At 42.5% G+C, this 11,025-nt stretch overlaps 1 protein-coding gene across 1 annotated transcript; it reads right to left on the minus strand.

Annotated features, from left to right (window-relative positions):
- Positions 1-7,358: 7,358 nt before the first annotated feature.
- On the minus strand, positions 7,359-10,816 carry LOC148029002 (dynamin-related protein 3A-like). Its single transcript, XM_087688516.1, has 4 exons — positions 10,802-10,816; positions 8,204-8,437; positions 8,058-8,108; positions 7,359-7,937 (listed from the first exon to the last, which is right to left on the minus strand). The coding sequence occupies exons 1-4, from the start codon at positions 10,814-10,816 to the stop codon at positions 7,359-7,361; spliced, it is 879 nt and encodes a 292-aa protein (XP_087544642.1).
- Positions 10,817-11,025: the final 209 nt, after the last annotated feature.

Consider the following 11,025-nt stretch of genomic DNA (forward strand, 5'->3'; position numbering starts at 1 on the left):
TGGAGCGTCCACCTCATCTACTTGAAGCTAAAGCATCTGATCGCAACGAAGCAAATCTAGCATAGCAGCTTGATGATGTTCAAGACAGCTCCTGGTCTGCCATGTCTTTGAATCTCGCGATCTGATCTAGAGACATGCGCGTGAAGATATCCTGCAACTCCTCATCGTTCATCCCTCGACTCATCCTGAAAATGTCACCTGCACAGACAAAAAATGATGTTAGCATAATCAATTTAAATCATACAAAGCATGGTAATATAAATCTTAAAAAAATGATCTCACTTAAAATGCATATCTTATGTACCATTATAAGCAATTAGTCAACGAATTGAGTAAGTGGATGCTCCAAGTATGAAGTATCCTATGGTCCCATGTCAATCTCCTGACACAACTCTGCATACACTAGAAGGTCAATAGACATGTCATCACAAAAGGATGAGTCCACCTCATTCTCAAAGAATTCTTGGACTCCTATATTTCTATCATTGTTGGCCGATGCTAGCTCCTCTACATGCTCCAAGCTTTCAGTGGTCTCCACCCCTTGCAATATCGACCCCTCTATTTGCATATGGTCCTCATCTATGCTCGGAACATCACTTTGATCATATAGTCTCGCACTTCGGGAGCTGAAGGTATAACATACCACTATCGAGGTTGTTGGGGGTTTGGATAGAAGATTACCTATTCCAACACCACGTATAAGAGAGATTAAACTATTGTCACATGTACCATGTCATAATACAATTAACAAACAAATGAGTTCATGCGCATGTTCACAATGGGCTGGCAACACAAAGGTGTTGCGCAAATCAGTCCATTTTTTTTCGAAATCTATTTCGAGAAATCTAGATGGACCTCGTCGAACTGTTGCTCCAGCTCCTTGAAGTACCACTTTGAACCACTGCACATCGAATAGTATCATGGAGAAGCTACAGTAATCCACCGTAATAATACTTTGCAAGTTCCCAAAATACTCCATCTCATCTATAACCGTGTTTGGATCCATTGCTCGAACCTTGCCATGATACCACAATCCATTGTGGAGCGCATTTTGTCAATATGCTCCAGGCAAAAATGTCGTCCGCGTGACCACACTACACTACATATTTTATATTGTACATTGAAACACTCAAATTAGTTGTCGCATATAAAATATATATATGACAAATCCTAAACACCTCATCACCTTTGGATTACATCCCCTCGAGAATTCCCACTCCTCCATTGAGACCTTTGCCCCTTCACGAGACGCTGCGGGCAAAGCTCCATGTAACCATCGCGTTGACATGAACCGCGGCATCTCCTCCATGCCCTCGGGATATCGAATCGGTCGATGGTGTGTACTACATCAAAATTCAGATCGCGCTTCCTCTTGATCTTGCCTAGCGATCTGGTACTTTGCCAGCCACGTCTCCATAGAGGCATGGTGCAACATAAAAAAGCGATTCACCTTCTCCTCCATTGCAGCATCCATTCTTTTTTCTACCCCATTTCCAACCACTACATCTCCGATCAGTCTATCATCATACTTCAACGGCCATAGCATTTTATTGTCTGGATCCACCGTTGGTAGCCATTGTGAAATATGCACTAGCGCCTCAGACACCAACCAACCTTTAGCCATGCTACCTTATGGCCGAGCTCGTTGTCGTACAAAGGCTTTCACGGTTTTCATGAAGTGCTCCAAGAAGAACATCCATCACGTATGGACACATCCAGCAATCTCCACTTCATCTAGAAGATACACAAGAAGGTGGATTTGTATTGTGAGAATGCTCGTAGGCAGATATTTATCAAAAGACCAGACCGTCTCCACTGCTCTCCACCTCGCGGATTAAATAGAGAACGTCTTAATCTCCTTCTGTGAGATCCATTGCACCAAAGTTGACAACCTATAAATGGCCCCGCGTATTTTTGGAGCAAGGCATCTTGGGATCGCGATCGGTAGTACAAACTGCCACAAATGAGAAAGCATTATGAACAATGGCTACCCTCCAAATAGCAAAATGTGCACGCCAATTACAATCCATTTGTAGTACAAACCTGACATATCTTACGCCAGTCATGGGATTTTAGCCCTGATAATTGGTCGTCTTTAGAAAATGCAGACTTGAGAAAACGTATCATACCCGTCGGAGTGCGGATAGACTTGACTACTTGCTTCACAATGCACTCTTCTTTAGTGGACAAAACCCAAGGAGCGCGAGGTAGGTGCACGCAACCATCAGCACTCAATTGCGGCTTCAAATCCATTCCTGTCCCTATAGTCTCTCTCTTTCTTGTGATGTGGTCCCATAGCAAGCTTCCCACATTCTTGAAAATGTGCATGGGATCCAACAAGTGGTTTACCTGCAAATAGGTCCAATATGGCAACTCGTAGAAAATTGAGAACCACCGCATTCCGTTTGGATGTGACTCCGCGTGGACCATTTTCAGCTCGTAGCAGCTTGTGGCATTCATACGTGTTGGAGGTCGTCCAAGAAAACCTTCCCTGAGTTCATGACCCTCTTGCAAGAAAGAGGTGTGTCCTTGATATACAGATGTGTGGCATTCATACGTGTTAGAGGTCTTCCAAGAAAACCTTCCCTAAGTTCATGACCCTTTGGCAAGAAAGAGGTGTGTCCTTGATATACCATCTTCTTCATGGTTCATGACCTTCGAGAGTCTAACTGTGGCCTGCACAATGGACATGCATGATAACCTGAGGTAAGGAGACCTATTCCAATACCACGATCCAATGAATACAAGCTTGAGCAAGATAAAATATAGATATTACCATCTAGATTGGAAGCCTATTTACTTGAGCACTCTCCGAATCCCGGAAAGTCATGCATTGTCCACATGAGAATGGCTCAAATATTGGCGGACCGGACCGTCCACCATCGCCCTTGCTCATATCTCGCACGGTGACCCCCTCCTCCCACAAAATCTTAAACTCATCGACTAATGGATGAAGATACACGTCCATATTTTTGAGTTTGTAGCGGTCAGGGATGAGTAAGCTAAGGATAAGATGTCCTTTCTTCATAGAAAGCCATGGAGGGATATTGTAGTTGACAAGGACCATAGGCCATACACTATAAGAAGTTGAGCGTTGACCAAATGGGTTCACGCCATCCTTTGCAAGACCGAGTCGAAGATTCCTTGGCTCTCGAAAGAAGCCTCGAAATGTAGAGTTAATGTGGCTCCCTGCGCGTGAATCTGCTGATATTTGTTGAACTCCATTTGTGGACCTATTTTGCGCATGCCACATTGTCAAGCTCGCCATGCCGAATGTACGGAACATGTGGTTTATGCGGGGGATAAGCGGAAACTGTCTAAGAACTTTTTGAGGGATGGTTTGCCCTTGAAAGTCCAATTGATACCTGTGAGCACCACACTTTGGACATGTCTCCATAGTCTCGTATTCTCCTTGAAACAATATGCAATCCATTGATACATGCATGGATGCTGTTAGTCCATGCCAAGCTTTCATAAAATATGTCCTGCATCATCACGAGACTCAGGCATGGTATTTGCAGGTGGTAATATATGATATTTCAATAACCTGAAAAAAATCATAAAACACCTTGAAAAAGCACAAATATTTTTAATAATAGTGCCGAAAAGAAATCAATGAAGCATATGTACAAGGTACCTGAACAACTCGGTCACACTCGCATCGCTTCACCCGTATTTTGCTTACACACTTAAGAGTGCAAGCAGTGTCTTCAAGTGAGATAATCGGCACCCATCATATAATGGTATGGATGCTTCCTCTCTAAGCGGATCAGAAGTCTCGACATCCATGGGAATCAATGCATCGATCATTGCCTCCATCTCAGGCTCCAAGATTGTAGGTAGATTTGGAAGGCTGCCTGTCTCCTATGGCATTGACGGTATAGATGGGGTAGTGCCTTGCAAGTGGTGGATTGGCTCATGCACTCTATCCATCGCACGCCCACGAACTCTTCTAATTGGCTACAAAGGATGCACTCCTCCTTGGGACGAGACGTCACCTCCCTAGATAGAAAATTTGCCAGCCACACCCAATCTTCTTGTATATGGTATTCAATTAGCTTGTGAGTACAATGCATGATTGATATTAACTTTTCTTACCGTTTGCTGAAAATCCACAATCACCTGATCAATGATCTTAGATTGAAACTCGCCGAATCGTCGTACGTGTTCTATAGACAATCGACGTTTTCATCTAATTGCCAGCTTGCATTGAGAGCAAGGATATGGGACACACTGATTAAGATATGCCTCGCGATCTTGAACAACAAGACCTTCATCGTTTTCCATTTTGACTACGTTACGACAAACAATTTGTTTTTATTATCATTCTTTTTTTCTTTCTTAAATTGTTCTCCTCTTCTTCCATCTCTCTCTCTCTCTCTCTTTCTTTGTTATGATATATGTATTTCTTCTCCCTCTCTCTCGTTCCTTCTTCTTTTTTCTCTTCCTCCCCCTCTTTCATTTTCTTTAACGATCACGGCTACGACTACGATGAAGACCACGACCACGACACAACCGTGACCACGACTATGACTACGATGTCCACGACCACGACCATGACTACGACTATGACCACGACCAGGACCACGACCACGACCACGACCACGATGACCACGATGACTATGACTACAACTACAACTACAACTACGATGATGACTAAAACTACGACTAGGACCACGACCACGACCAAAACCACGACTAGGACTACGATAGAAAGAGAGATAGAGAGAGAAAAGAGATATGGGAAGAGAGAAGGATTTAGGGAGAGTATAGAAAGAGAGAAAGAGGGAAGATTGAGGGAGAGAGAAGGGTTGAGAGAAGAGAGAAGAGAAAGAGAGAGAGATCCGACCAGAGCATTTGACACCCATAGTCAACACACCATGGAAAACACAAGCACAAATTGACATTGAATTATGGCAAGAAAATCCACCACAAAACAATAGTTATAATACTCGAGGTAGGATTTCAAAGTCTTACTGATTTCAATCGGTCATGGATGCCATACTATGGGTAGGTTGTACTCACTAAGACTAGAATTGGTGATTCACCTCATCTTCTCTCCATCATCACTAGAATTCTCCTTTACCATTTACAACTCACCCAGCTTCTCTCCATACTATTGCACACTACAATCCCTATGAGGGCATGAGATTGGGATCTCCACAAATACCAAAGCATGCTCTGTAGCTTAATGATTGCATATATACTACTACTACTCATGGAATAAACCTTAAAATAGTTATTATGCTCAAATATATGCTTGTTAGAGCAGAAATTTGTTCCTAAGACTATTCTAAGGAAGAAAGAGGGTTAGTGATAAAAGAGTATCCTTCCTTGCAAGTGATTTTATATTATATTTTTAAATTAAAATTAATAGTTGAATATGAGTTTCCTAAGAGATCTTGTGGTGATGTTGTTTTAGTTTTGCGAAGCATATGAATGATACTGTTTTAGTTTTTTGTATTTGTCTTTTTAAGAAGAGATTGATTTTTATGGAATATCCAAAGTTATTTTTGGATTTAGGTTATGAAAAATGAATGTTTTTCTAACTGATAGGCTGATTGCCTTCGTTGTATACTTGCGTGGTGGAGGCTAGGATAAGCCCCATGTATGAGAGGTCTCTTTGTAGGAAGAACATTATGCTAGGAGGCGCAAGTGTGCTAGGGTTCTCTATTCATATATCCCTTAGGTTTGTTGAGGATCTCGGCCTAACCCCTATGAGCCTAGGATGAGCTTATTGTAAGGTCTTATTTCCTTTTCTCTCTTTCTCTCCCTCTCTCATTTCCTCTCCCTCCCTCACCCTCACCCTCTCTTTCTCTCTTTCCCTATTAGGTTTAATGATTTTTCTCTCTTTCTCTCTCCTCTTCCTCTCTCATTCTTTCTCTCCCTCTCTCATTTCCTCTCCCTCCCTCACCCTCACCCTCTCTTTCTCGCTTTCCCTATTAGGTTTAATGATTTTTCTCTCTCCTTTCTCTCTCTCTCTCCTCTCCCTCTCTCATTTCTTTTTCTCTCTTCCTCTCCCTCTCTTTCTCTCTTTCCCTATTATGTTTAACATATTTTCTCTCTTTTCTCTCTCCTCTCATTCTCTCATTTCTTCTCCCTCCCTCTCCCTCCCCCTCTCTTTCTCTCTCCCTCCCTCTCCCTCTCCCATTTCCTCCCTCTCCCTCTCCCTCTCCCCCTCTCTCATTTTCCTATTATGTTTAATATCTCCCTCCCTCTTCCTTTCCTATTTCATCCCCCTCTCCCTCTCCCTCTCTTTCTCTCTCTCTCCCTCCCTCTCCCTCTCTCATTTCCTCTCTCTCCCTCTCCCATTTCCTCCCTCTTCCTCTCCCTCTCCCTCTCCCTCTCTCTCATTTTCCTATTATGTTTAATGTTTCCCTCCCTCTCCCTCTCTCATTTCCTCTCCCTCTCGCATTTCCCTATTATGTTTAATGTCTCCCTCTCCATCTCCCTCTCTCATTTCCTCTCCCTCCCTCTCCCTCCCGCTCTCTTTCTCTCTCCCTCTCCCTCCCTCTCCCTCTCCCTCCCTCTTCCTTTCCCATTTCCTCCCCCTCTCCCTCTCCCTCTCTTTCTCTCTCTCTCCCTCCCTCTCCCTCTCTCATTTCCTCCCCCTCCCTCTCCCATTTCCTCCCTCTCCCTCTCCCTCTCTCATTTCCTCTCCCTCCCTCTCCCTCTCCCTCTCTTTCTCTCTCATTTCCTCTCCCTCTCTCAATATACACAAATTATACAAAAAACAAGTAAAAAAGAGAGAGAATGCACTCACCGTAAAGACTCGAAGAAGGGTTTGGCGGCTTCTCTTCACGACAGCGGCTCCTCTTCGCCCTCCATACACCTTTTCCTCTTCTTCGCGAATGGCGGCGGCGGCGGAGGTGGCGGTGAGAAGCCTTCTTTCTCTCTTTCTCTCCCTCTCAGCAAGACGGTCGCTCTTCCTCTCGCTCTCTTTCGTGAATGCACGAAATGTAACGCGTTGTCATAAAGTTCGTGCAAAAGCTGCTGAACACGGGGTTCAAGTTGTAGCAAGGGAAGAGCTAACAAGAAGAACTCAAATTTTTTATGCCAAAGATCACTTTATTGCTTGTCAAGTAAATTACAAGAGATCCATGAGTGCTCATTTTGAACATCCAGCTTGTGTAGGAATTTGCATAGGCTAAGCGTCTCTCGGCTTTGCACTGCTGCAACGTTTTGATAAAGCTCTTTTCATAGACCAGTATTGATGACTTATGGGTATAGAGACAAAATAAATGACAAAGCATTACAATCTGTTCACTGCTTTACAATAAAGTGTAAGAACTTGCTTTTCAGGGCACCAAGAAATTCATCCTGATTCGGTACTTAGTTGTAGACAACTTGATCAGTCTCTAGGTCCAAAGGATAAAACATCTGATAAGTGCTTGTATAGGCTCCCTTTCTTCAAGCATCTCTTCAAAAAGATTTTCCATGTACAACCTTCTGATAAAGATGTTATGCAAGTCACGTTTAGCATGGTTCACCAAGAAATGCATGATTGTTTTAGGCACCGAATCTTGCACATTCTTCCTGACAATGTCATAATTAGACTTTATCAATGATTTTGTGACAGAGACCTCCACTGCATCTTCCTCTGACAGGACATTAGATGCCCTTAAGACAACAGGCGACTCCTTCAGGTGTATGGTTGAAAAGGTAGGTTCAATACTGGTTACAGGTTCGTTGTAAGCTTTAGTGACTGTGGTATCTTGGCCATTGGGACGAGCATCATTTCCACCAAAAATTGACGAAATGCCCCACATTCCAGCAGGTGCTGGCCTTGAAGAGCTGCAGCCCTCAGAATGGGCAGTACTGATCCCATGATCAGCAAATACTCCAGATGGAGTCGTCCTTGCAAGGATGGCTCTTGATTTTGAGCCCTTCTCGGACTGTGGAGCTACATGCCGCCTCTCCAGAAGTGGATCTTTCCTCTAAAGCAGCAGCAAAAACTCTCGGAATATCAATCACAGCTAGGAGTGTCAATCTCCTTCACATAAGGATTCCATCGTATGGCCATAAATTGGACTCTTCTTATCAATTATATGTCTAACCATCAGCCCATATCTCAAGTATGAAACCTCAGGCCTCACAACCTCCAGATCCTATGTTGAGAGCCTAATGGAAGCTTCACAAATAATCTGAACGTCAAGCTTATTTTGTCATCAACCAATTCACAAGGAGGTGAACCAGTAAGCACCAGGCGCACAACAAAAGCTTTGAACTTTTCCTGATGTTCAAGTCCAAGAATAGGCAGAAGGTCATATGTCTTAATTACTGCTTTATTGGAGCACCGTATGGGATATGATGGTTGAGACATCCGAGCAAACACTCTAAATGAAAAACTTGCTGCATTGAGGTCCTCTCCATCCCCATCGTTGTCCTCTGCATGACTGTAAGTCGACAAGTCTTTTGCTTCCTTTGCCTTCCTCACCTACAGCAGTTTCATCTATATTGTCTCTGCCTCTTCATCTTAAAAAACAAAACTTCCCCTTTTCTTCAGCATTGATCTTCCCCTCGTTTCACTGCCTGTTCCAGAGAGAAAAAGCTCCTCTTTGACCAAAATAGGCTAGCCCCCAAAAAGGCCCAACAAATTTAGTTGCTCCTATTAATGATTGAAGAAGCCGCTGAGCCTGAGTTTCCGCACCCTGTCAGAATGATATCACTAATATGTACCTTCGCTCACTCACACAGCTTTTGAGAGACTTCCTTCAACTCTATTTCATGGGAACTATTGAACTTAGATAATTGGCTGAATTATCTAAGGTTTTCTGAGGCCAAATGATGGTTAGAACCTTTTCTTTCTGGAATTTTGTCGATCTGCTAATCCTCCAGAATGCCAACAGCATGCCCTCCTCCTTATGTATCTACAGCTGCTTGGTAACCTCTTCCTCAATGGATGAACTAAAGAGTTGTATCGTCTTTGACCCTCAAATAGGTCTCAAGGACCCCTCTCCATCATAATCTCCATTGCATGTAGTGCCAATGTATCTTCTTCAAAAATGCTTTATCCTGCATGTTACGTTGGCCTTGTTCACGTGCAACCTTTATCTTCATAGCTTAAATATAAGCTTCCTTTGATTCCACGGTATCCTGCACTTTTCTTGGAGTTCATCATTGAAATTAACAGCTTGATAATATTCTTTGGCATTAGTTTTTCATATTTTTCTGACACACATACAACATGCACACAAACGGAAACACACACAAACACAAACACACAAGTGGAGTATGTACATTGGATGCGGGTACTGAAAAGGACGGAAAGATAATGCAGCAATCAAACACAATGAAACACGCGCGAAAAGATAACACATATGCACAACAAAAATGGAGGTGTTTACGGCTTGGATGCGCAACAGCACGACAGCGCTCAGGTTTTGGCCCACGTTTTTTTTCTTTGAGTACTGTCACTATTTGCGTTGCTATTAACACCCCCGTCCCCCCATCGCATGATTTTTTTGGGGGGTGGAGGCCCCAAGGGTCACCCCCCTTCAATACTAAGGCCCATTTACATTGCTTCCACTTTGGCCCTCCGCTTCTAGCCCGACGGCCAGTTTGACTCTCGAAAACTTTTGCATGCCTGCCTCAAAGTCCCCCACTACTGGGCACTTCCAAAAATCTCATTTGACATCCGAGAAATTATGAAAATTCCGCAATGGCCTTTAAAGAAATTTTGAAATCTGTTTGTGACTTGTCACTTAAAATCGACCCAATTGCCTCCACCTCCTTCAACGAAGTTTAATTTTTCCTTGAAATTAGGATTTTTTGGAAAATTTTGAGTACTTTTATGAGGCAAAAATCCACCACTCAAAGTTGAATAACTATAAGGTGCCTTTTGATTGGTGTGAATAGAAAGCTCTTGAGAGTGGGCTAGTCTCACAAGACCATTTATAAAAATTCTAATTTTCATGTTCCACATATAACAATAATACAGACACGAGCATACAATACTAGCACATGAGAGAGACAAAGAGAGAGAGAGAGAGAGAGAGAGAGAGAGAGAGAGAGAGAGAGAGAGAGAGAGAGAGAGAGACAGAGAGAGAATCTTGATGAAAGATTGGAATTTGTTTCTACTTGTTTGTCCAAAAAGGCCCTTTGTGAATATTTGAATTCATTATTTCATACTTCTTCATGAGAAAAATACTTGATGCACGCAATAAAATACCCATTTGATGTATTGATATTTATGGATGTGTAGAGTTTGAACATGTAGAACCTTAATTATAGGAAATAAATGAGAGTATGTAATAATTCAATTTTGTTCTAGATATGATACAACAAAGATTGCTTGATAAGGCATGCCTTATCTTGTTGTTTCCAAAATCTTGAGAGGTTTTCCTAAAGTAATCTTTCCTTTAGGAACTCCATGTCTCTAGAAATGCCTTGCCATTGATGACTATCAAGTGTCTTTCCTCCTAAAGGCAAGCTATGTTATCTTCAAATAGATTTTATGAAAAAAACAAATGAATGCTAACAAGGAGCAAGAACTTCTTTTCGAGTCGGCATTCGTAAATAATCTGTCCATAACAAACCAAAATCAATACTGAAACTCATAACAAACCCAAACCCCATCATGACACACTTGTGACAAAATCAGCCAAAAGAGGCTAGTGAACTGAGACTCGCATAGACAATTATGTGAGTGTATACACTTGAGAAGTGAACTTGAGATCCCATCTCCCCTTGAATACAAAGGTCCTTTCCCGATCCAAAAAATTGAAGCACTTGAAATAGAGAACACCCCAATTCTCGACCTCATTGACCAACTCATCCAATTAGTCAAACCTAGGAGTACCTCATCAAGCACCATGGTGGAAACTCAACCTTTTAGAGAGGCCTCGGATGATTTCCAAGCAATCATGAATACTTTCTAGAATCTTGCAAAGCTTGATGTGTCTAGCATGACTTGTGAGGTTATGTGGACAAAAGCTCATATTATTGAAATCCCAAGGAACTGGAACCCTTAATTGTTAACAAGGAACTAGCACCCTTAATTGGATAGTATATGTTAATAATGAC

This window comes from Lygodium microphyllum, chromosome 11, assembly GCF_053477565.2.
Source record: "Lygodium microphyllum isolate KBCC chromosome 11, Lygodium_microphyllum_v1.1.10, whole genome shotgun sequence".
In the NCBI taxonomy this organism is placed as follows: Eukaryota; Viridiplantae; Streptophyta; class Polypodiopsida; order Schizaeales; family Lygodiaceae; genus Lygodium; species Lygodium microphyllum.